General features: G+C 43.3%; 1 protein-coding gene across 2 annotated transcripts; it reads left to right on the forward strand.

The window, feature by feature from the left end:
* Nucleotides 1-8: 8 nt before the first annotated feature.
* GEMIN5 (gem nuclear organelle associated protein 5) lies at nt 9-26,000 on the forward strand (the record flags this gene model as incomplete). 2 transcript variants are annotated; one of them, XM_083603755.1, is made up of 28 exons in its annotated part: nt 9-324; nt 1,084-1,238; nt 1,415-1,596; nt 3,307-3,458; nt 3,618-3,731; nt 4,370-4,502; nt 4,766-4,928; nt 5,924-6,136; nt 6,477-6,562; nt 7,189-7,271; nt 7,971-8,107; nt 11,933-12,006; nt 12,311-12,492; nt 13,626-13,765; nt 14,459-14,630; nt 14,961-15,188; nt 15,730-15,837; nt 16,221-16,349; nt 16,795-16,890; nt 17,293-17,430; nt 17,705-17,852; nt 18,786-18,905; nt 20,096-20,306; nt 21,212-21,469; nt 22,506-22,668; nt 23,735-24,248; nt 24,797-24,893; nt 25,591-26,000. In XM_083603755.1, the coding sequence occupies 28 exons, from the start codon at nt 9-11 to the stop codon at nt 25,792-25,794; spliced, it is 4,716 nt and encodes a 1,571-aa protein (XP_083459881.1). In that variant the 3' UTR covers nt 25,795-26,000. The 2 variants fall into 2 exon arrangements, with proteins under 2 accessions (XP_083459881.1, XP_083459882.1); XM_083603756.1 differs by having other exon boundaries at nt 3,621-3,731.
* Nucleotides 26,001-26,717: the final 717 nt, after the last annotated feature.

Consider the following 26,717-nt stretch of genomic DNA (forward strand, 5'->3'; position numbering starts at 1 on the left):
CCTCCGGAATGTCCTCAAACAGCCGCCGTAGCTCGGCGCGAAATGCTTTGCGGCACACGCGGGGAAGCAGCTGCAGCTGGGCGGCGCTTTGCGGCGGCCGCTGTGAGCAGCGAAAAAGAAAACGTGAGGGGGAAGCCGCCTGCGAAGGAGACAGGATGGCGGCGGCGTGGCGCCCCGGGGCAGCCGAGCGGGTGCTGACGGCCTCGCCCAACTGGTACTGCAGCCGCTGCAGCGACACCTCCCAGGACGGGCGCCTCTTCGGCTTCGCGGCTCGCAACAGCGTGTGCCTCCTGGAGATCCGCCCCTCCGCGCCCTCCTTCCACGGTACGGAGCCGGCACCTCCGCTGCCTGCATCCTGCGCGGGGCTCCCTTCAAACTTCGGGCGTTTCCTTCCGTGCCCGAGTTCTCAGGGCGGGCTTTCGATTCTGGGGGAGCGGCTGAAGTAGAGCCTCCTTGTCCAGAGGCAGTATACTAGATACTTGGGATCCCTCGCCAGCGGGTGTCTCTCTACAGTGCAGCAGCCCTAAGCACACTTAGGACCGCATGCGCCTTCCTTTGCAAGTGTGGAAGGTCTCTGGTTCAGCCCCTGGGGGAAAGATCCTGCCTGAAACTCTAAAGCGTGGTTCCCAGCTGGGGGAAGGGGGCAATTTGATTTTTAAAGGGAGGGGGGCAATTCGAGAATGAGATTAACGGTGAATGGAATATAGAATTAGTCAAACCGATGTGGGGAAGGGTAAGACGCACTGTATGAGAAGACTCATTGAATAGCTACTAGAGCAAGGGTTTTTAAGTTGCGGTCCATGAACTCTCTAGGAGTCCGAAACCAAAAGATTAAGAATAACCGTACTAGAGCAATTGCATAATTGTGCCTCCCTTAGCAGGAGATAGGTTGTAACTTTTCACAAATAATTTTTAAATAAAAATTAAGAGAGAAGAGAGAGTGCAGCTTTAAACATAATTTGGAAGTTATGCTAAAAGTGTGTAGACGATAGGCCTGTGTTAATAATAAGCTTTGTTTCCCCCCCAAAATGCTTGAAACCAAACGTTGCTTTATTTTACAGCCATAATGTTTTCTCATCACAGGGGAGCTAGTCGGCCACACCGAAAGAGTTTCGGGTTTCTCGTTTTGTTCCTATCCTGGTCAGAACAGCTTCTGCGCCAGCAGCTCTGATGATGGAACTGTGAAAATCTGGGATACGCAGACATTGACTGTCATGACTGAACATACGTTGCATCAGGTAAAGCAGTTGACTGCAGTGCCACTGTCATTTGACAAATGGAGAATCAGGCGACATTCTCCAGGGAAACTGCTGCTGATGTCTACTCTACAGAACAGTGTATATACAATATACAATAGCTTTCCCAAAAGCATCCATGTTAATCTTCTTTCTCAATTCTCTCCCCCGTCCCCAAGAATACAATTTCTGCAGTGCACTGGTCGCCGAAAATGAAAGACTTGGTTGTGTCTGGTGATGAGAAGGGAATAGTAATTTGCTACTGGCATAATCGAAATGACAGCCAGCAGTTCTTCCCAGAGCCCAGAACTATATTCTGTCTCACCTGTTCTCTGCACCATGAGAATTTGGTGGCCATTGGGTAAGTATACTAAGGCTGCATACATGATTTACTATAGTCAAAAATCTCATTATTTTATCCAGGAGCAACTCATAGGCACTTACTTCTTAGTAGACATACAGAATTCTGCTGTTAGATTATTTATTTGGCCCTGCAGAAAGAGGAATACAGAATAAATGAAATTCTCACTGACTTGAGTGATTACATGTTTCACTCAGTTTTCACCAGGGGAACGTAGATGAAACTACGGTAGTTTGATCATCAGTGCCTGAACTTAAGGACTCAACTCTGTTCTTGGCATTCCCTAATTCATGAATAGTCTGTGGTTGCTTTTTTTGCAATGACTTTTGCTTTTTGAAGATGCCTATAACACATGTGTTTGTAGCTTCGAGAACACTGTCCAACTTTCTCGAAGCTACAAACATGAGTCTGACCAAACTGCGGGAGGCGGTGGAAGACAGGAGTGCCTGGCGTGCTCTGGTCCATGGAGTCACGAAGAGTCGGACACGACTAAACGACTAAACAACAACAACAACAAATGACACGTGGGGGGGGGCATTGGTAGAGAAAGAAAAAACGATTTGAGAGAAAATAATTTTCACATGTCACATTCTAGATATGCTTATATATTTTGCACCTGCTTTTGGATTCTGTAAACTACAGTGACACTTTTCAGAGTTAATACATCCTGCCAGTTTACTAAGTGGTAACTACAGGGTGGTACAGTTCTCACCTCATTTTCCTCAATATAGATGAAAAGCAAAAACATGGCAGAAAACTATACCGCTTTGCAAGTGGTCATCTGTATTATGCCAGGGTTTGTTCAGATTTTGTGTCACATAACACTTCTAGAGTGTTCACTCCCTCATAAGGCAAGCATCCTCTTCTGGGCCAGGATAGTAAGCATTGCTCCAAATAACTCAAAGTAATTTTCTTGTAAACCACTTGGAGTTTTTACTGGAGGCAAGCAGTATATAAATTTTGTTAAATTAATGGTTTAATTTAGCATTCTGACAGACCAGGGAAACTTAAGGTAGCAACCCCATTCACACTTCACTTTGTAGCAAATCCAGTTAGTCACAGTGGGACTTAAGTTGCAAGTACTGTAAACATTCATGAATTGGGCAGCAGTGTGTGTTTGTTGTTCTTCATGAACTGTTCATGAGCTGTTCTTCATGTTCTATAAATTTTTATATTTGCATCCTCCCTTATTGGGAACCAATGTTTCTAAAGTCTTTGCACCAGTCTGTGGGAGGAGGTTTGGATTGGGTGGTGATGCCCCTTTGCCAGGCTAAAGAGGTCACCACCAACAGAGTGTCTGTATCCTCTGAGTGGACTTTGAAGGGTAATGGCTGATCAGCTGATCTTTGGGTACATCAAGCCCCTTTGAAGGCACTTGCTGGTTACAGTGATCTCCTTTGAATGTTGACAACTGTCAGTTGCCTGGCATCATTATTATGTTGGGTGGTTGGCAGTATTTTGTCCATGAACAGCGGGGAAATCAAGTATATATTCCACTGGCTGTATCCAGTTCCCCACCCCTGTTCTAGACATATGTTGCTCTTTCTTTCCTTGTATAATGGGAGAGGAGGAATGTGTGTATGGAGGAGGGACAGTAGACTGCACAAAATATTTATGGGTTGCATCTTGTGCTGACCTAACTCGGTAAAGCATTATTGATAGCTTGAGAATTCAGGCATCCCTCCCCTAATGTATGCCCTTTCTTTTAAGCTATAAAGATGGAATAGTGGTTGTGATCGACATCAGCAGAAAGGGAGAGGTTGTTCATCGACTGAGAGGTCATGATGATGAAATACACTCTCTGGCTTGGTGCCCTGAGCTTGGGGAGGAAGGTATATGTGGTCGACAAGATGACTTCCAAGGTATGTTCCTGTACATGGGGCAAAGGGGTAGTGTTTGTTCTTGTGATCATCACCCTGTATGTATTGGGTGCTCTAAGGGCGCCTGAAGACTATGTAGAAGATCTTTCATTCAAAAATAAAGTAGTACTGTTTAACATGATTTCATGGTACTCTTGGAAGAAGACACTCCTGTTGGAGGTGTGACGGAAGAGGCAGCTGTAACAAAAGGCTATTACTTGGCATCAGGAAGCAAAGATCAGACTATCCGTGTGTGGAGCTGCACCAGAAGCAGAGGTAAGTGTATAAAAATTTGATTTGTTTTCCTTTGGCAAGGCATTCTTTGTGCATGTTTCTCAGTTTGCTTGCTTTGTGCATCACCATTTTGACAGTTCACAGCATAGTACTGACATGTTGTAACTGCATTTAGCATCCCTGACATGCAATGTTTTGCTTCCCTAAGCAAGTATGACAAAACCTCTTCGGATGCCATGTAATTTCTGGCACTGTTGTCATCCAAGACTGAGTGAAACATGAAGACAGAGCAGTGCCTTGGTTGAAGTGAAGGAGACTCTTAAATCGAAAATGCAATCCTTTGCATGTTCAGTCAGAAATAAGCATTCTATGGATTTTCTTCCTTCTAAGTGTGCAAGAAATTGAAACCTATGAAGTCTGGCCTAGCTAGTCATAAGTTTTGGTGCCTTGTACTTCAGATAATCAAGGGCCAGGAGTTAGGTTGGATTCTAAGAACTGAGGCAAGAACATTTCATAAAGTTCCTGGTTATTCATAAGGGCACTTCAAATACATGTGAAGAGTCAGCTTTTCATTTTGGAAGACAGTTGTTTCGTGCTGTTCTCTCCCTTGTCCTGATATCAGTGGAGCCTGGCAGCACTTGTGGGTAAGCATGCTGTAACCATTCCTTCTGTTTCTGCAGTGGTAATGACTCTGAAATTGCCTTTTTTGAAAAGAAGAGGTGGAGGTGTTGAAACACCTGTGAAAGAACGCCTCTGGTTAACACTACATTGGCCCCCAAGTCAGCCCACACACATCTTATCCAGCTGCTTTGGGTGAGTACTAAATGCAGTGCAACAGTAATAGAAAACTCAATGCAAGCATGGGATTTGGGAATAATTCCTTGGCGTTCTGTAGCCTCCCCGTTTCTAGAGACTTCCTCCTTTCTCGGCAGCCTGAGCCATATATAGAATGTGATGTGTGAAACTTGGTGTGATGCAGTCTCTCCCATTCTTAATGGAAGGATTTCGTGTATATTACCCTTACCATTACCATGTCTAGTGTTTTTTTGCATGTCTTGCTGTTATTTTCTTCACAGAGGTGAGCTGCTGCAGTGGGATTTGACTCAACATGGGAAGAGGAAATGGGAACTTTTGGGAGCTTCATCCGAAGGACAAAACCACTCCAGAATAGCGTTCAATTTGTGTTCCTTGCAAGTAGAAGCTAGGCAGCTACTTCTCTCCATTTCAATGGACAGGGATGTAAGAACCACAAGTCTTAAAATACTCCAGAGTTTTATTGTTTTGGTGGGTTACCCTGCTAAGTTGCTGTCAGTAGCCATGAATCTGTTCCTAGCAAGCACCTATTCTAGCATTATGCAAAAGCACACAACATCTCTCCAAAATAATTACAGTGGTACCTCTGGTTACGTACTTAATTTGTTCTGGAGGTCCGTTCTTAACCTGAAACTGTTCTTAACCTGAAGCACCACTTTAGCTAATGGGGCCTCCCGCTGCTGCTGTGCCGCCGCCGCACAATTTCTGTTCTCATCCTGAAGCAAAGTTCTTAACCCAAGGTACTATTTCTGGGTTAGTGGAGTCTGTAACCTGAAGCGTATGTAATCTGAAGCGTATGTAACCTGAGGTACCACTGTATCCACGTATTGCAAATAACTCCGGAAGGGGAGGGTGCTGAATGAATTAATATGGCGTCTGTCAAGGGCATTTGAGGGTTAACTGTTCCCATAATTCACCTTGACTCGCTTTCCAGCTTTATTGTCTCATTATCATTGTCTGTGGACCTCCCATGATTTGCTCCGGTCTTTGCCTTCTTCAGCCTTCAGTTGTTCACAGCTCAGCTATCAGTGCAAAAAGCTGTCTGTCTTTTGTGTTACCTGTGGTTTTGGAGATAGTTTTCCATCTTCTGAGAATTACTTTCCTTGATAATGTCAATTTTATAGAAGCAAAAAGTGATTGAAAGTCCTGTAATCTTTTAAGTTTTCAGCCGGGAAATAATCAGACCCAGCCTGGCCTTTTTTTTCTTTTCTTTTCTTGTATTTTGTGGAGACAGGGAAATGATTTTGGTCTGCAAGTTCTTAAAATTCCATATAGGGCCACTTAGTCATCTTTGGAGCAGATATCTGCTCATCAGCACTGCTCCCCTTTTGTAAACGGCATGCTTCTGGAGAAATGTTTTGTTAATTCCCCCCCCCCAAAAAAAACCTTTAACTCCCCCCCCCCCCAATCTCTCTCTTTAGGTGAAGTGCTGGGACCTGGCAACTTTAAATTGCTGCTGGACGTTGCCTTCTCTTGGGGGTTTTGTGTACTGTTTGGCCGTTTCCCCCGTGGATACAGGCTGCCTTGCTGTAGGAGTTGGGGATGGCATGCTTCGGGTGTGGAACACCACGTCTATCAACAATCACTATGATGTGAAAACCTTTTGGCAGGGCATTAAATCCAAGGTCACAGCTGTAAGTGTGTGCTTTGATGCTTCTCTGTTTTTTAAAAAAGTTCTTCTGATTCCGAGATTGATATTGGTAGCAACCTAAATGGGGTACGACTAATGCTTGCTGTACCAGGAATGTATGGAAGCACCTAGAGTAGCAGAGTCCAATACCTGGCAGATTTGTAATAGTAAAAATAAATACATTTTCTGAAATGGCAAATCTGATTTAAAATGATTGGCTTTCCAATTAAAATTTTCGCCTTTTGATAACCTGACGAATGTGGAAAGCAGCACCTTGTATGGATAGAAATGAATCCCAGACATCCACAAAATGTTGAAAGCCTTGTGGCTCTTTCTGTTTGCAGTTGGCCTGGCACCCAAAGAAAGAAGGCTGTTTAGCTTTTGGAACAGATGATGGGAAAGTCGGCATCTATGACACCTACTCCAACAAGTAAGAAATGACTTGGCTTTTGTTGGTCTGTGTGAGTCGGCAGATTATAACCAAACTAAAAAAAAATTGAAGAAATGTTATAAAGGTGGGGGGGGGAGTATTTTTTAAGGAGATTATAGAAGGTGGATAGGATAGAAGTCTACAAAATTCACATTCTAATGCAAGAAAAGGAACTGTGTGCTCCTGAAATGTCATGCCGAAAATATTTACAGATATTCCAATAAACATAATTTTCTGAATAAAGCTTTGAATTTGTTTTGAATATAAAATGTAAACCTTTTTTGTTAAGCTGATTTACTTCATTTAAAGTCATTCATAAGGTTAAAATCTGAGCAAAACTGGCATTGGAAAGCTCACAGTGATTTACTATTCTCTGAATTGAGACTCGGCATAAAAAATTGCATATGCAAAACAGAGCACCAACAGTCTCCTAAAATTTGCCGTGGTGGAATGCAAAAGTATCTTGAAAAGTTCTGCCGTTCTAACTTTTGCTTCCTAACTTGCTTAGCCATTTTCACACTTTGATTTCTGTTTGCAATCTTTTTCAATTATGCTTTGCATTTTACACTAGATAATGCATGCTCGGCAAGCTTTCTGTTAAATATGACACCCAAATTCTCCTTTAGGCCCCCACAGATCTCCAGCACCTTCCACAAGAAAACAGTGTACACGTTAGCTTGGGGACCTCCCGTCCTTCCGTTGTCCTTTGGTGAGTCGGGGGAATCCATCTAGGATCGCTGAAATAGCCTTTAAGAAGCTAACTAGCAGACAGTGGGGTGTCTATAGTCTCCAGCGTTAAGAATCAAAGCATAGTACAATACTTGTTTCCTCCTGCTCTGGAGGGTAGGACTTGAGGCAATGGATTCAAATTAGAAGAAAGGAAATTACGACTAAGAATTCGGGTGGGGGGGCTTTTTGACACGAAGAACTGTTAGACAGTGGAACAGACTCCCACGAGAGGCGGCGGACTCTCCTTCCTTGGAGGTTTTTAAGCAAAGGTTGGATGGCCATGTGTCGTGGATGCTTTAGCTGAGATTCCTGCATGGTGGGGTTGGACTAGATGACCCTCGAGTCCCTTGTTTTATTACTTCTGATACATTCTATGTACTGTATGCCTGTCCCTGCATTCTCCAACATTACTGTGTACAAAGAAAAACAATTGACGTTTAAGGGTGGGGCAGTAGCGCATCTGGCTTAATTCTTCAGTGATTTTGTTGTCATGGGGAGAAGAGCCGTGTTGCATTAATGTAAATCATTGCATGGGGTTTTGCTAGCAGGATTTAATTAGTTGAATCCCGTCCGATATGTTTTGCTAAGCTGGTTAGCACACTTCTTTCTGCCAGTTGTATTCAAGGTGTCTGCTTTTAAAAAGAATAGCCGGTTTAATTTCTTTGTTTCTCTCTTGCAGGAGGGGATGGTGACAGACCTTCAGCAACTTTGTATAGTTGTGCAGGAGAGGGGATTGTCTTTCAGCACAATCCTTGGAAACTTGGTGATGAAGCCCATGACATCAACAAACTAATCAGAGAAACTAATTCAGTCAAAGTGAGTAAGAATTTACGGGCCATAGGTGAAATTCACCTGTTAAGTCTTCTCCATCTGTTCTGTGTTGTGCTCGTGGCAGTGCAGCCTTTGATACTGATGGGCTGAGTTAGGTGTGCTGCTGCTCAGGGAACCGAACAATTTGCAGTACAGTTTCTGAAGGAAAAGAGAGTTGTCAGTTCAGCTGGAATTAAAACTGTGGGCCAGGAAGAGCCTCCAGGGGGTTGGGAAGCTGAGGGAGTCCAGAGGCGAAGAGGCTGAAGGAAGGACAAGGGAATGGCAGGGCCTCTGAAGACCTAGTACGCTCAAGTTCAGGAGGTGGAACAATGTGATCTGAAAAGCAAAGACCTAAGAAAAGGATTGGGGTTTGAAACATGGAACTGAAGAAAAGTGAAACCATGATTAAATTAGAACAGCAGGGAAATAGCGTAGGCATGAGGGGGAATGGGAATTGTGTACTATTGGAGGAAGGCAGTGGGAAGGAAAGGGAGTAAAAGGATCAAAGGACTGCTAGGAATCTGGAATGGGAGTTTGATGGAAGAGAGAGTGTGCACACAGTGTCATCGCCATGAGTGTGTATGGGGCTCTGAGGAAAGAGAACCATCTTTTCCTTCCTTGTTGAGCAATGAAGAATGAAATCAAAGAAGAGGTGCTGGGAGGAAGGCAGCCACAATTGAAGTCAAAACTGTCTAGGTTAATTGTAGGGACACTTTCTGAAAGACATCTTTTTGGTCTTCTGTACTACTATTTTTTTTTTGTTGTTGTTGTCAGGCTTTATTCTAAATTTTAAGCTATGGAATTTATTCCCACAAGAGCTAGTGATGACCATGAACTTGGATGACTTTAAAAGAGAATTAAACAAATTCATGGCTATTGATGGCTGCTGCCCTTGATGACTATGTATGTCTCTGAGGCAGTATGTCTGTGAATACCAGTAGCTGGGAAACTGCTGGAGAGGAGAGCCCTCTTAAGCTCAGGTCCTGTTTGCAGGCTTCCTATAGGCATCTGGTTGGTCACTGTGAGAAGAAGATGCTGGACTAGATGGGCTACTGGACTGATCCAGCAGGCTCTTTTTGTGTTGTTTTTCTCTTTCCTTTCCAGCTTTCAGCTATTCAATTTATTATTAGTTTATTTGTATTTTATATAGCATTGCATGGATCAGTTGTTTTGTTGTAAGCCGCTTTGAGCATGGTTTTTGTGTGTGTGGAAAACCAGCATACAAATAAGATGTATGACTGATAAACAAAACTTTGAGGTGTTGTTTTTCACTATATATAGGGTTTTTTTAAAAAAAAAATGTTTTGCCATTTATTTGATACATTGTGGACCATTTGGGGCACAATCTTGTGGAAGAAAGCTACGTACAAATAGGCAGATGAGTGAATGAGAGCAGAATGCCATCAGCTGTCACTACAGCACTATGACAGTAACCCTGAGAGGATTACTGCAAGAGCAAAGTAAGAGGTTGCTGGCAAAGGGGCTGAATTTCACACTTCCAGTTCTTAAGCTGCAGGCTGCTACTCTGATTTCCATCCATCCCACAATTGCAAATCTGTTGTAGATTTAGCACACTTGAAATTCCAAACCTTCAATTACGAACTTGAGCAGATGTTTTAAAGACCTCCCCAAACCTCAGCACATCTGTCTCTTGTTGGGGTTCTCTTTCTGCATGTTGGGGCATTGCATCGTCTCTTGTGGTGAGGCTGCCATCCATTGTTCTTACTCTTCTGTAACCTATTTGCACAGGAAAGCCTGGATGAACAATTGACATGCCTTTGGCTTCTGGGCCAGCCATGTGTTGGCTGGGGCTGGCCTGAAGCTTTTCATAGTCTATAAGCACTCAGAATTTAGTTTCAAAGCTATAGCGTGTGCCTCCTTCTTGGCGTGAGCAAATGTCCTTAACGCCGTTCTGCCGAATTAAGGAAATAAGCAAGGAATGAGAGGCCAGAGAACAGGGGTAGAACAGAGGTTTTGAGCTCCCCCCTTTTGGCTTGTCGGACAATGGTGTGTCTCCTGAATTTTCCTGTTTACTTTTGTCATAGCGTTCTACATTCAGGGAGAAGTTGCAGTTGCTTTATAGGTTTCACACATCTGCGGCAAGATGTGTGGCTTGGAAATCCAACTACAAATGGAAAAACGTAATCAAATGGTTTCAGGCGATTGTAGGGAGGCGGTAGTTATATGGCCGCAAATGGCTTTTCCCCGCTGGTGTATCTTGTGCCAGGCCATGTTGGCATGTTGGCTGACTGAAATTGTTCACTTGTGAAAATTGGTGCAGGAATTTCATGGATTCCCATCTCCTTTGTGCCTCCGCTCTTAACCCAGGCAATTTTGGAAGAAACTGATTTTCTGGATCCATTTCAGTCAGGGTTTAGGCCTGGTTTCGGCACAGAAACTGCTTTGGTCGCCCTGTATAATGACCTCTGTCGAGAGAGAGAGACAAGGGAAACATGTCCCTGTTCTCCTCAACCTCTTAGCAGCTTTCGATACCATTGACCCATGGTATCCTTCTGGAGCGACTGTCCGAACTAGGAGTGGGTGGCACCGCTTTGTGGTGGTTCCATTACTACTTGGATGGTCGTTTCCAGCGGGTGTTGCTTGGGGAATGCTTTTCAGCCCCGTGGAACCTCCAATGTGGGGTTCTGCAGGGCTCAAACCTATCCCCTACATTGTTTAACATCTGCATGAAACCGCTGGGTGGGGTTATCTGGAGGTTTAGAGTACGTTGTCAGCAGTATGCTGATGACACTCGGCTCTATTTCTCCTTTACATCTGCAGGTGAGGCAGTGGAAGTGCTGGACCTAGTGTCTTGTCTCAGTAATGGACTGGATGAGAGCCAACAAACTGATACTCAATCCAGATAAAGCTGAGGCACTGTTAGTGGGTGGTTCTCTAGACCAGATAGGTGGGAGATCACCTGCTCTTGTTGGGGTTACACTTCCTCTGAAGGAGCAGGTTCATAGTTTGGGGGGTCCTCCTGGATTCTTTGCTGTTGCTCAAGGCTCAGGTGGTCTTAGTGGCCCGGAGTGCCTTCCATCAGCTTTGGTTGGTGGCCCAGCTGTTAGGACAGGGATAGCCTAACTACTGTTGTCTATGCTCTGGTAACTTCAAGGTTAGATTACTGCAATGTGTTATACGTAGGGCTGCCTCTGAAGACAGTTTGGAAACTTCAGCTAGTGCAGAATTCAGCACCAGGTTGCTCACCAGAGCCAGATGGTTTGAGCATATTACGCCGATCCTGGTCCGATTGCACTGGCTACCAGTTAGTTTCCAGGCCCAATTCAAAGTGCTAGCTTTGACCAATTAAGCCTTAAATGGCTCAGGGCCGCAGTACCTCATGGACCGCCTCTTTCCATATGAACTTACCTGGTCCCTGAGATCATCTTCTGAGGCCACTTCTTTGTGTGCCTCCTCCTCGAGAGGTCAGGAGGGTGGCAACATGAGAACGGGCCTTCTCTGCAGTGGCTCCCTGTCTGTGGAATGCTGTCCCCAGGGAAGTTCACCTGGTGCCTTCATTATCCACCTTTAGATGTCGGGCAAAAATGTTCCTTTTTAACCAGGCCTTTGGTTGATTTGATTGTGGGGTGTGGTTTTTGTTTGGGGGGCAGTTATTGGGTTGTTTTCATTTTGATTGTGTATTTTGTGGTTTCATACATTGCTTTTATTATTTGAACCGCCCTGAGACTTCTGCATATAGGACAGTATATGAATTCTAATAATAATAATAATAATAATCAGATCTCATGTATTTTATTTTTTGCTGGTTATATAAAAAGAGTGTCGGGACTATTGAGGTAGCTCTCTACTTCTTTGTCTATTTCATTTTAGCACAAACTACCAGCACACACAGAGATCAGCTGGAAACCAGATGGCAGCATCTTGGCTATTGGTAATGAAGATGGGTATGTACTAACATTTAGGTTCATGCTAACTTTATATATGCAGTAGGCATTGTTGGTTTAAGGTCAGCACAGGGTGTACTTAACAACCTTCCAAATCTAACTTAATTTTAAACATGACAAAAATAGAAGTGGCTTACTTGGACATACTAAGCTGTTTAATTTTTATTTATTTTTTTGCTAGCCTAAGGAGTTGCATATATTGTTTTGGGAAGGCAGGTGGCAAACGTTTTTGTTTGCCACATTATTCAACTTGTTAATTGATCATCTGTTCCTTTCTCCCCCTCCTTTATTTTTAATATTGCAGTTCTATTGAAATACTTCGGGCTCCTGACTTGAAACTCTTGTGCACCATCCAGCAGCACCACAAGCTCATCAATGCTATTCGCTGGCATCACGATCATGGGGCACAGCCAGAACTGAGTTACATGATAGCTTCTGGCTCAAACAATGCTGTCATTTATGTACACAATATCAAGGGTGTCATAGGTAACTCTTGCTCATGCTTTTAGAACCTGCCACCAGTCACTCTGTTCAGACAGCAAACTGGCGGTGCTGCTATTTCTCCTCTTCCTGGGCATGTTGGCTCCTTCGTAGCTTCAAACACTAAAAGGTTCTTCCTTCTCCGTTTTTTTGAGCGATGCTCTGTGTGTATGTGCGTCATTGCACAGATCTGCTTTTATGGACGTGTCAAGAGATAACAGCAGCTAAGTCTGGAAACCTCATTTTTTGTGTGGTACAGAAAACACCTGTGTTCCTGTAAAACTATTTTCTCAGTGAAGTTTGGCATTCATGGGAGATTTCTGAAAAAACTGTAAACTATATGATAAAATTAGCCTTAATATTAGCATGTTGTCTTGGGTTTGGGGGGCCACTGGAACTAATGGGGTAATGGAGAACTGAAATGATGACAGTAACACAGAACTAGCATGTTCAGGAGCTGATTGCGCAGTCAGAGATCCTAGATTTGACAGAAATTAGGTTATGCCCAACCAAAATCATGATCCTGGTCTGGTAATACCTGCTCAGATGAAACCATGAATCTTGGTAGATTCAAATTTGCTGAGCAAATAGGATTCAAGGAGTATATTGTTATTGAGTCACCATTAGCTTTGACCAGGCATAGGCAAACTTGGCCCTCCAGATGTTTTGAGACTACAGCTCCCATCATCCCTGACCACTGGTCCTGTTAGCTAGGGATGCTGGAAGTTGTAGTCCCAAAACATCTGGAGGGCCGAGTTTGCCTATGTCTGGCTTTGACAGTACGCTTTGCTTCCCTTACGTTGTGATGATTGCATTCCCCCCCCCCCAGTATTGTCGTGTTAAATCCACTGAAGTCAAACTCTTCAGAAATTCAAGCATTAATATTGTTGCTGTCTTGAGAGAACTGTGCAAGAAAACTATCATTGGGAACACATTACTTAACAGCTAATGTGTACGGCATTAGCCATTGTGACAGAAGATTTCTAGAGTGTGGACATGGGCTACTGTTCCCTTGTACTTGCACTGCCGAGGGTCTCTGACCAAATAACATTGGCATCTTTTGAAGCAATTTTTATTCTCTGACATGCATTTAGGAACATTTGTCCGGCTGCTTCCAACACCATGTATTTTGTCTTTAGAAAACTCTCCAGAGAGACCTGTGACAATAACTGAACCCTTCCGTACTTTGGCGGGGCACACAGCTAAGATTACTAGCTTGTCTTGGAGCCCACATCATGACGGGCGGCTCGTATCTGCTTGCTATGATGGCACTGCCCAGGTATGATTGTGAAAGGGTTGTGATTTTTGTACAGTTCTCCCCTCTGCCACCGCTAATTAAACAGATAAGGGATTTAGGGATGCCTATTTTGCTCTTCTTTTTAATCAGGGAGAGTTGTATCTTGAATAGTGGCTTATTTTGCTACATTTTGTACAGAGTACGCAATATGTGTGTGCTTTGTTAGGTGTTAAGGAGGCATGTGTGTAAATAAATGGAGGCAGCTGCCATGAAAGGGTCCTGCTTTAGGATATTTTGTAGGTGAAATCAGCACTTGTATAGACAGGTGCATTCTTGTATTTTGTCTTTCTTTCAAAACGTAAGTAATAAGAAAAAACAACATAAGTTTCTTCCTAAGTGTACTTTGGTGTGTGTGTGTGTGTATATAGAATACAGGAAGTGTACTTTGGGTGGGTGTGTACACACACACACAGAGAGGAAACTGACCTTGTACAAATATGCCATGAGCAAAAAATGCCACATTAAGAAAAATGGGATGTGGGTGAAGAGAATGCCTATACATATAGTAGGCAATCTTTGCCTACAGACTCTGTTGGAAGTGCTGCTTGCTGTACTCCAAAGTGGGGTCTGGAGACTCAGATGCTCCTCCTCTGAGGTGACCCAGTTGCATTAGCCTTCTTACTGCAAACAGGAAAAGTTTTGACTGCTTTTCTTAATGAGAGGTTATTTTTACAGGTTTGGAATGTTCTGAAGGAAGAGCCTTTGCACAACTACAGGGGACACCGGGGCCGGCTGCTTTGTGTACAGTGGTCACCTGTGGAAGCGGACTCCATTTATACTGGAGCAGATGACTTCTGTGTTCATAAATGGGTAGCTACAAAGCAAGAGCACAGCCGCCCTCCCCAAGGTCAGTAGATTGCTGATGTGTTGCCACCAGGGGGCTAGGAAGGGGGTGAGGGGAAGTAGATGCATTTGCTTCTGCATTTAGTTCAGTGTTTCTCAAACGTAGCCCTAGTGAGTGTTCCTCAGTCAGCAGGAATTGAGGCCTCATGAAGTGTGGTGAAGATGAGAGCTCACCTGGCAGCATAGACAGAGCTCCAAAGAAGGATGATGAGCACAACTCATCAGTGCAATTCGTCTGGTGCACCCTCCTTGAGTGAGGGTGTGTGACTATTCTCCCAAGCGCATTTTGAACGCACACAGCTTTTATTTTCAGGACATTTCTGTTATTTTGTAGGTAAGAAGAACATTGAATTGGAGAAAAAGAGAAACACTCAACTCAAACCAAAAGCCAAGAAGAAAAAGAAGCCCTTGGGAAAGGTGCCTTCAATACCGGATGTAAGTGACTGGGTGAATGGTGGCGAGAACGCGAAAGAGTCTTTCTTAGAGGAGAATGGCCTGTCAGACCAAGAGGGAGAAAAGGAGCAACAGGAGCAGGAAACAGTTGAAAGGATTTCCATGGAAGGTATCTACTTCGTTTGTACGTTTTCTTACACCATCTGTCCAAAGATTCCCCAGATCTTGTTTAAAGAACAGAAGGTCCCTCTCTGGTCTGCAAATGGAACTGTGGATATAATCATTTTAATACCAGTTCAAAGAGCGGAGATTAACTTTTAAGTGGTTATGAGAATGGCTGTCATCTTTATTCATTTTATTTGAAATTTGAATACCGAAAACAAAGTAGGACGAACCCTTGGCACAAGTAGGATCTCTGCGCTCTTAGTTTCTGTAGCTCTGAAATCAGACTGTGTTATCTTTGAGGTAAACTAAACTGAACTGGAAGTTGGCCTACACTTCTCAGCTCTCTTACACTTTACCTGTTTTTCAACCAGCATTGAAAGCCAGAGGCCATGAAATATTTCATAGGAAATAAGAAGCATGTGAACATCAGTTCTATTTTGCCCAGCTTTTATTTATTTTTTCGAGTTTCTGTTTCCATAGCATGTATAAAATTGGCCATTTTTATGCTAGACGTTATGCAAATGTAGTTTTGTTATTCACTGTAGTTCATAAGGATTCTCCAGTGTGTTCACCGCTTGCCTGTGTGACCGATATTCCAAAACCACATGTGATCCACAAGACCCCGCTTGTGAGGAAGGATCAGTTTAAACCAGGTAGGTATGTATGCTGTAGGAGAAATCTAGGGAGGCTACATAGGATGGGGACTTGTTAAGCCTTCTTTGCTTTAAAAAGGAAATACATTTGCTTGTATTACTAATTGTGGTTTAGCGCACCTGACCGTCAGCCATGCTGCTTGGGGCTTATAGAAGTCCAAAATACCTGGCAAGCACCAGGTTGGGGAAGGCTACTTTAGCTCTCAAATAATGATACTTTATGGTAGGCAAACCTGAGGTTAGCTATTCCCATTCAGTGAATATGTCAGCATGCTGTGCCCATAAATCCTGTCCAGTGTGTTTTGGAAATGAATTTCTTGAAGCCTGTGGCTAGAGATTCCCACTTGTAGCCTAGAACAATATTATGGCAACTCTCTTCTCAGGAACAGATTCTTCTATGAAGAGGAAAAAGCCTCGCTCCATCCTACCTCTCAGCACATCTATGGACCATAGGTCAAAAGAAGACCTGCACCAGGACTGTATGAGACTAGCAGCTTTCTTGCACTCCAAAGGTATGGGCAGCAAATTCAGTAACGATGGCTACGCTTGACTGTGCTCAGCTGAAATGTGTGTACTGTTAAATAACACAGGTTGAAAATATGCAAAGTAGGCCAGGGTGTCTTTAATAGATGAATGCATATGAAACAGTAAATTGCCATTCCAGAGATTAAGCAGAAAATCTACTTGCGAACAAAAGGACATCAAACTGAACATAAGAAGAATGTGTGTATGGGAGAGCCTCAATCTGAGTGATCACCTGGAATCTATTCTTGGGGGGGAGGCCCATAAAGTAATTATGGTTTTAGGCCACAAACTTCACTGAGTTCTTCGTATATTAATAGTGCTTTATAAGTAATCGAGAACTGTAAAACTACTCAAAATATTTTACCCTGTCGTGAGGAACATAAACATATATGTGAAACAGAAGGTGATCGTCTTTTGTTTTCTTTCTTATAGCTCAGAATGAAGATATATCCTCTTGTTCAAAGGATCCTATCCATTTGGGGCTATTCACAGACAGACCTGCCCTGTACAGAATGATAGAAGCAGAAGGTTAGTCCTTGAATCCTAACTCAGGTTTTCCCACCTTCTTTTTTTTGGGGGGGGGGTGAAAAACATGGTGGGATATCTAGATATTTGTGTGGCTGTTTAGTACCTAGTGAATCCATCAAGCTTTAACTTCGAAATAAGTGGCTCCTCTAAATTCTCTTGTATGACGAATTGCCTAATATTCATTCCAACTACAGAAAATAAGGGTGGTGTGGGTAGGGTGGGTGTTTAAGGGGCTGAGGTGGCAGCATGGTCTCAAAATTTCACCATTAAACTGAAGAGCTCATAGTAGAAAGCCAGTTGTGTTCCAGCGGTGACTTGAATATTTTATTGTTGTTTTGCTGTACGCATTTTTCCGTTCTCCTTCTGTGACGCTAACCAGGGAACACGTTTGGTTTCCCTCAGGAAAAAGCCACTTGGAGAATGGACACCCGGAATTATTTCAGCAGCTCATGCTGTGGAAAGGAGATCTGAAAAGTGCTCTTCAGTCCGCTGCAGAAAGGGGAGAGCTGACAGACCAGCTGGTGGCCATTTCGCCAATGGGTATGTTTTGATATCCCTCACCCCGAAAGAAGCACCTGCTACTTTGCTACCAAGCAGGCTTAATCCAGACACAGCAAAATCAGGCTACTCTGAGGGCTTAGTGGCTGGACTCCGGAGAACAGAATAATTCTAAAGTGGTTTCCTCCCCCACAGTTAAGAATCCTGCGTTATCTTTACACTACAAGACAAGAATGTTTTTCCGCTCTTGTAGGAAGTCCTTTCTTGTATGTGTTCACTTCATTGTTGTATTATAATTTTGCTGTCACTGTTTCAGCTGGCTATCAGACCTGGGCATGGACTGTAGAAGCCTTCGCAAAGCAGCTCTCTTTTCAAGAGCAGTACGTTAAAGCCGCATCCCATCTCCTCTCCATTCATAAAGTGTATGAGGCTGTGGAGCTGCTGAAATCACACAACCTTTTCAGGTTACTATACTCCTGTTGTTTTGATGGGTTACAATGTAGAACATCCCCCCCCCCCCCCGGCCGCTTAAAAACTAAAATACATTAAATCCTAGTTATTAAAAGTCCTGGGAATAGTGAACACTCAGATCCATTCCTTCAGTTGCATTTCTGGATATGTAACGAAGGAAAATGTATTGCCAGATAAATCCATAGCTGGCAGCCTTTTAAGTGGCAGTGGGCAAAGATGGATATCAAGTTTAGCGCAAGGGTGTAATAAAGCTGGTATAGGAGCTGGTATAGGAGCTGATGTAGTTACTTTTCTCATTTTAAATAACACTGTATTCTGTTCCACCTGGTAAAGAACCAATTCACACGTGTTCAAGCCCCAAAAGATCAAGTGATTACTCGCTTGTACATGAACCATTGCAGATGAATGGTCATAGATAGGTCATATATGCCTGTTACTACGCAGATAAAATCCTTCCAGTGACAGTAATTCACACATACATGAAAGACTTGCCAACTTTTGAGCAATCGTGTGATTTCTCTACTGCTGTGCATGTGTATGTGAGCCTGTAAAGTTCACAGATAATGCAACAGTGCTACAAGTTATTCAAGTTAGACTTGCTGGTTTAGTGAATGCCTTGGCATCTGAATGAAGTAGAATCAATTCATGATCATTGTTAGGATCAACTTCCTTTTGAAGTAAACGGAAGCATGCTCGTTTTTCCTGTGCTTTAGTCAGTGGCGTAGCGTGGGTTGTCAGCACCCGGGGCAAGGCAAGTAATTTGCACCCCCTAACCCGTGGATTTGCACCCCCTAACCAGTGGATTTGCGCCCCCTAACCCTAACCCCCAGATGCTGCGCCCGGTGCGGCCGGCCCCCCCTGCACCCCCCACGCTACGCCACTGGCTTTAGTGTGGTGTATCTAAATGGTTTTCTCATTTCCTCCAGGGAAGCCACTGCAGTTGCCAAGGCTAGGTTGCGTCCTGAAGATCCCGTTCTAAAGGATTTGTACACCAGCTGGGCAGCAGTGCTGGAGAAGGATGGCCATTATTCCATGGCAGCCAAATGGTATTGGTGCAAGCAACACTTTTCTTACTTTAAATGAGAGCAGTTTTGAACCTAAGAGCCAGGATCTCCTAAATAGTTTGGTTGTTTTGGAGTGCCTTCCTTCCAACATGAGATGATGGAGGGCACAATCATTTAATTGGTGCAGAGTACTGTAGAACTGTGATCCACGGATTTGGGAATGTGACAGCCAGCTCAGTGCTGTTCACTTCAACCTGATCTTTGCCATTCTCAATGTGATGTGCAGTAATGGCCATGGTGAATATTGAATCACTTCATAGAATCGTAGAGTTGGAAGAGACCACAAGGGCCATCGAGTCCAACCCCGTGCCAAGCAGGAAACACCATCAGAGCACTCCTGACATATGGTTGTCAAGCCTCTGCTTAAAACCTCCAAAGAAGGAGACTCCACCACACTCCTTGGCAGCAAATTCCACTGTCGAACAGCTCTTACTGTCAGGAAGTTCTTCCTAATGTTTAGGTGGAATCTTCTTTCTTGTAGTTTGGATCCATTGCTCCGTGTCCGCTTCTCTGGAGCAGCAGAAAACAACCTTTCTCCCTCCTCTATGTGACATCCTTTTATATATTTGAACATGGCTATCATATCACCCCTTAACCTCCTCTTCTCCAGGCTAAACATGCCCAGCTCCCTTAGCCGTTCCTCATAAGGCATCGTTTCCAGGCCTTTGACCATTTTGGTTGCCCTCCTCTGGACATGTTCCAGTTTGTCAGTGTCCTTCTTGAACTGTGGTGCCCAGAACTGGACACAGTACTCCAGGTGAGGTCTGACCAGAGCAGAATACAGAGGCACTATTACTTCCCTTGATCTAGATGCTATACTCCTATTGATGCAGCCCAGAATTGCATTGGCTTTTTTAGCTGCCGCGTCACACTGTTGGCTCATGTCAAGTTTGTGGTCAACCAAGACTCCTAGATCCTTTTCACATGTACTGCTCTAAAGCCAGCTGTCACCCATCTTGTATTTGTGCCTCTCATTTATTTTGCCCAAGTGCAATACTTTGCATTTCTCCCTGTTAAAATTCATCTTGTTTGTTTTTGCCCAGTTCTCTAATCTGTCAAGGTCGTTTTGCCCAGAGCCTCGTAGTCTCTTTTGACTTGGGTGGTTAAGTTGTCTTGAAACAAAGTGTCTGCTGGTGAAATAAGAGTTTCTTTTGTTTATGGTTCCCTTTCAGTTACCTGGGAGCTGCCTCTCCCTATGATGCAGCCAAAGTGCTGGCTAAAAAGGCTGATACCACCTCCCTTAAAGCTGCTGCCGAGCTGGCTCTGATAGCTGGAGAGAAAGATCTGTCAACAATGTTCTCCTTCAAATGCGCCCAAGAACTTATGTCTTCCAAGAATTGGGTTGGGGCACAAGATGTCCTCCAGCAGCATGAGAGTTTGTTGGTCAGTGTGTGTTACTCCTTTTACTGTTGCACCATGGATGACTGGAGTTGTATCACCTGTTCAGTCCTGTGCATATTTGTACAGAGGGAGATACTGGTTAGCTTTGCAAGCCCAAGTGATCATTCCTACTCAGGGTAAATGTGAAAAAGTGATTTCTTTTTCAAAAAATCTGAATTTTAAAAGTGCTCTTATTAATGTATATTGTGTCATTTAAAACAATTGGTTTAAATAGTATATCTCTTTGTAATTCAAAGAACTTATTAAACTTTACCATCTTAATTGCTTGGAAACAGAATCCATGACTACAAATAGAGTTAAAGCCTTCTTTTTCATGGAAAAGTTATCAATAGCACAACTTATGAGATGAAGTATCTCAAATGTGACAACAAGTTATACAATACAGTCAACCATTCAACATGGTAATCTACTTCTTGTTTCAAGTAGAAACACTGTTTTCACAACTATTGGCACTTGCCTCTGAAGTGTTTTTTAGTTTAGACACTTATACTTCATGCAGGTCTGCTTAGTTGTTGTACGTGTATATATACAACTAGAGCCAAACAGAAATCCTGTACAGTCCAAATACATACTTACTAAGGAGTACTCTTCATTCAATACAGTGGTCTTATTTTTTCCTTATTGTTGTAAAATCAGAATTTCAGTTCCTGCCATAGGAAAATTCTGCTAATAGGAAATACCTTCATTATTTAAGTTTCCTAAATATTCCTAACTCTCCCAAGAGACATTTGTATTTGTGATGTGACATCTACCTTTCAGCCATATAACCCCATTGAATACATTGCATCAAGTTTTATGAGAAACGTTCTGGGTTGCTTTTCCTTTTCTGTCTAAATGAATCGGTCCCTGGGTGCCTTGTTCCTCCTGACTATGGTTTTAATCTATAGGGACAAAGGCTGGTGTTCTGCGTCAACGAATTGCTCCAAAAGTGCCTTACCGAAAAGAATCTGGTGGAAAACCGAAGCCCATCCCTACCTTGCTACCACAGCTGGACAGTGAAGCAAGAATGCTCTTTCGCAGAAATGGTGGCCAATGTGTGGCAGAGCATATTTGGTGTCGATACTGCTGAGCAGTCCAAGGACCTGCTTGAACAGCTGAGAACTATTGAGTATCCTCCCGCTACTAGCCATAGTCATCCCAGGCAGGTAATTTGTGTGTGGGCTCTGCCTCTGTGGTCTCTCTGAATTGGAGAGAAGGTTGAGGAAATGTGATCTCACTGGCATGAATACAGTGCAGGATTAATCATAGTTCTTAGCCATGCTTTGCAAAATGGGTCAAGAAGTTAGTTCTGTAAATCCCCATTTCAATCAATCCATTTTGTTCCTGCTGTATTTAGGAAAAGTACTGGTAGGACGACTTTATGCTTCATGGTGTATGCATTGTGTGCTTTGAGAGAGAGCTTGCATCAGTTTTCTTGACTTGCGTGTTTTCCATCATTTGGCGTTGTTTGCTAGGCAGGGGCGTCTTGAAGGAGTGAGCCGAGTGAAGAGACTCTCATCTCCCAAGGACTAGATGTCCCACTGGGCATTCAGCATCCTGTTGAATTAAGTGGGACTTGCTTCTGAGTAGGCAGGCATGGATGTTGCTGAATACCAGGCTGGTTCTTTGGTTGCCAGCCCCTTAAATTAATGGTGCAAGCCTTCACATACTGTCTACTGTGGACAGGCTTACGTGATAGAAGTTCATGGGGTAGAGAGACAGCTAGACAGATAGAGCTTCATTTCCTGCTTCAAAACCGTATTTTTTTTGGTAAAAACGGTGCTTTTAAAAACAGCCCCTGTGATCACCACAGCTAAAAGCATCAAGCCACTTTCTACAGCAGGGGTGGCTACCTTTTTTTGGTCCACATTGACTGACCCACGGTCAACCAAAGTGTCAAAGTCCACACTCTGGAGCTCCCAGATTGCCACCAAATGCAAACTTCACTTGCTAAGGAGCAACTGGGGGCATATTTTAAGGCTCCTTGTTGTTCTTTTGGAGCCTGTTTCACACATGACATCACATGACACTGGGTCTGGGGCAGATGGCTATCACTCAGGGGGAGGAACCAACTTGCGGAAACCAGATTAAGACCTCTGGTGGCCCTGATTTGGCCCATAGGCCAGAAGTTCCCCATGTCGGATCTTCAGAAACCTTTTTTGTTTTCACGGTCCCTCCCACCCCACCCCCCTCTCTCACTAGGTTTTGTTCCATATTTCTCATGATCTCACACTGGCAATTCTGAGCCATCAGACAGCTTCCTGGGAGGAGACAGTGAAAGCCACTCTTGCAGCTGTGACCCGTAGCTACGATGCTGGAAACTTCAGACTTATGCAAGAAATCTGCAACCTCCTCCTTCCTACAGGTATAAAAACTCATCCCACATTTAGGTCAGTTTTTATATAAATCCATTGGAACAGATCAAGACTTCGAGCCCCCCAACTTACAAAGTTCCTATCCAAGGATGGTATTCTGGTAACTTTCCTATAAGAATTTTGCTTTCTTGGATCCCGTCATTGGCACCTCTGGCTTCCCTTTTATTCGTTGAAAGGGCATAGTTCAGTTTGTCACTTAAGCAATATTGAGCAGAGGCTGCATTTGCATGTAATGGGACGCCAAGGTTCTTGGGTTAAGAAACCGTACTCTGCATGCAACCATGTTCCTCCAGCTTTGATGCACATTGATAAGCAAACCAGGAAAAGGGATAGCTGTGTTGCATCAGAAGCTAGGACCATGAGTTTGTATCCATCTCAATCATTGCATACACAGAACACCTACTGTTGGGGCATCGGTACTTCCCCTGTGAGGGCACATGGAGGAGGAGAGGGAAGGAAATTTTCATCATGCTCACATAATGATTTAGTTGGATACAACCCATGACTTTTTGCCCTGGTACACCACAATCCATAAGCTTAGCAGAGAATTAAGCAGTTGTACTGAACTGTTGAAAGGGAGAGGACTGCTTACGTCCTCCTTGTTCTATATAGTATGCAGATAATCAGTGCAGTGTTCTGGAGAAGTTCTGTTGTGTAAACCAACGCATTGTTTTAAAAAATAACTAACATTCCACTCTGTATCTGACCCTGATTAGGCTGGCATAGTGAGACATCTACAAGGCCACTTCCAATGACACTTCTTGTATTTCATTTCCACCAGTCAAAAGGGAACTGGCCTCTGCTTAGTGACGGGGATGTCTTCTGTGTTCTACTTCTTTTGGATACTACTAAGTTGGAGCTTTGTCACAGATGAAAAACTGGGAGGGTATCTAGGAGGAGGAAGTGCTACATTAAATCACCAGTTATGTAGTCCCTCCTGAGTGAATCAGGGCAAGCAGCCCATCACATGGCTGCCTTCCTCACTGTGCCAGCCTAGAAGGTATGGTAAGTGAACCCATGTTCCTTTCCAACTGTGCATATATTATGTTTTGACAGGTTGCGCTCATCTAAGAGAGAAGCTGGACAGCACAGATTTGCAAAGTATGGCAGCCTGCAAAAGCCTGGAGGCATTTGTAGCTTATGGGCAACTATACGATCTCTGGTGGAACCCGGAACCTGTGGATTTGCGTGTCGTGGAACAACCAGGGCTGACCTCTGAGGCTTGCACTTTTGAGCTGTCCACTCCTGGCCAGAGTAACAGCGAAAGAGTCTCTTTGCCTGAAGAAACTGAAGTTGAAGATCCGCTTTCAAGCGGGCAAAACAATTGCACACACTCAGAAACTGATTCAGTAGCCAGCTCAAGCCTATTAGTGGAAAGACAAGCAAAACTGAGGGGCTGCAGAGTTCTCCTTTCAGAAGAATATGCTGCAATCCAAAGTACAAAGAGAGAGATCTCTAGAATTCAGCAGACTTTGGCAGACATGATCAACCAACATCAGAAAAACAACCTCCACCAAAGTGCCACCAACAGCCAAGATTTAGCGGAATCCCCGGCAAGCCAGAGTCAGACGTAAGTGGTACATTTTAGTGATGATGGTAGTGCTCAAAGCTGGCTGTGGAATCCCATTGAACTAGGCCCCAATTCATAAATTTATGTTGTGTGATAGTTGTAAAAAAAACCACGCAAACCCTCAGACCTTCTAATGGTGTGGTTGGGATTACTAGATGAGAGAAGTTCTGTTGTACTTGCAGAAGTTGTTCCATGTTTGTATTGATTTAGTTGGGTATGACACATGGAAAAGGTGTTAATAGTCTCTCCACTCAGTGTGAGCTTTTCAGGGGAGACCTTGGCTGTGAATATTTGATACACTAACCCTGAGAGAAACCTTTGACACACTTCACAAAAAACTGATCTGATTTTTTTGCTTCAGACAAGTTGCTGCATTGCTTCTATAGTGGTATTTATTACACGGAAGTCAGTTTCATAATGTTTAATGACACAAAGTTATCAAGCCTTACAATCACACTTAAATATTCCCAACCTGCCACTCACTTTAACTTAGAAATTAAACTTTTTTTGTATTTTTGAAAATGTGATCTCTTAAAACTTCTTTACAGTAAGGAACAAGTGAATGAACCAGTTTCTCTGCTAGATTTGACAAAACAACTAACAGAAGCAAATCAGAAACTGGCAGAGTTCCCAGATAGTATAAAGGTAAGTCTGACTTTAACATGGAGCAAAATCCTTGTTTCCCTGCTTTACTTAGCTTGTAGGAAACCCAGCCAGATGGGCAGGGTATAAATAATAAATTATTATTGTTATAACTTGACAGAAGGAAATCAAGAGATTAGGGTCTCCTTGAAGACATGTTTGAAGATGCTTGTTTTGTTGTAGCAGTAGGTGGCTAACCTGTGGCCCTACAGATGTTAAGATTCAATTTCAACAGGGAGAATGGGAGTTGTAGTCCAGCAACAGCTGAAGGGCAAAATCCTGGTTTTTACAAGATCAGTGTGGTTTAAAAATCTGCATAGCACTTGTTTCAAGCTACCCTTTCAATGATGTCAATGACTGGTTGGCAAACAGCTGACTTGTACAGCTTCAAGTTGGAAAAGTGAATGAATTCTAAAATATGTGACCCCAGAATATACATGTGTGATAACCTATGAGCAAGCGAGTTATGTTCACCTGAAATATGCAGCAGTCATCACTGAAGATACCCATGCAGCTGAAAAGCTGCTTACTGCAGCAGCACAGTGTAGCTTTAAAATATTGTGCTCTTTGGAATAGCACTAAATCTGGCAGTCGTTATATTGATCGTATAATGCAGCTGGGAAATGTGGTAAGATATATCACCTCAGCTTGGAGTTATACATAGGAGTTTCCAGTGTGTAAAAAAAATTCTTTTTTCCAGGTTTCTCCCTTCCCCGACGTACTTGAGTGCTGTCTTGTTGTGCTTCACATGAGTGTCCAGCACCATGAAGTAGTTCCAGAATTACAGGAGAAGTCATTAGAACTACTTAGAAAATACAAAGGAACTCACATTTGTAAGGACGAAATATGTCTCATTCTAGAATGGATGAACAAGATACTTCTACATAGTCATGCCGGACCGTGAAAGCTTTCTGAAATAATGTGCAGAAAGAAAACCCAACCTACCAGAAGTAGGTTTTTTCTATTTTTTTTCTAGTGCTGTCAACTTATTTTCTATTTTGAGGCAATACTCTGTGGAAGGATTCTCTAATGTACATTCTGTAACGTACATAGTTTCTATGAACTTTCTGTGCACGACAATTGACCAATAAATAGTATATGTTCTAAAAATGAAATTTATTTTTTCATAACTGCTTTCATAAGCAAATTTTGCAAAGATTTGAGGATGGATGCTGCCTACTGCACGAAGGGACCTGCAAGGGCACCTTTAAAAAATGCTAGTATGGATGATACAAAGCACAGTTGACCGCTCATCATTGCAACCTTGTGAAGGTATCTTACACCAAAAGTAGGATGGGGAATAAAGAAAAAAACCGTGCATGGATGGTGCTAATTATAGTATGCGTATCAATTAATCTTGAGTATAAGGTAAGGCAAGATATTCTAGACCTCCCCTCAGTATACCATTTTCTGTAAGTACAGTGGTACCTTGGTTCTCGAACTCAATCCATTATGGAAGTCTCTTCGACTTCCAAAACATTCACAAACCAGGGCGCGGCTGACTGGCCCCGGAAACAATGCCGACAGCCAAAATGGATGTTTGGCTTCCAAAAAATGTTTGCAAACCGGAACACTTCTGGGTTTGTGGCATTCAGGTACCACTGTACATTATATTTGCCACAAGTCTTAGGAGATCTAAGGAGACAGAAGCCACTAGCTGAGGGTGGGGTGAAAAACAGCAGCCTTTTAAAACCCCCAAAGATCCCAAAAACTCGCTTGATATCACTCATTGGCTAAAACTACTGAAAGGCGGGGGGCTAGCTTATCTCACAGAAATCAGTTGGCGGATTAAGGCATGCTGCCAGCTTTGCTTTGTAGCTTTTGATC

The sequence above is a fragment of the Podarcis filfolensis genome (assembly GCF_964270895.1).
Source record: "Podarcis filfolensis genome assembly, chromosome: 2".
In the NCBI taxonomy this organism is placed as follows: domain Eukaryota; kingdom Metazoa; phylum Chordata; class Lepidosauria; order Squamata; family Lacertidae; genus Podarcis; species Podarcis filfolensis.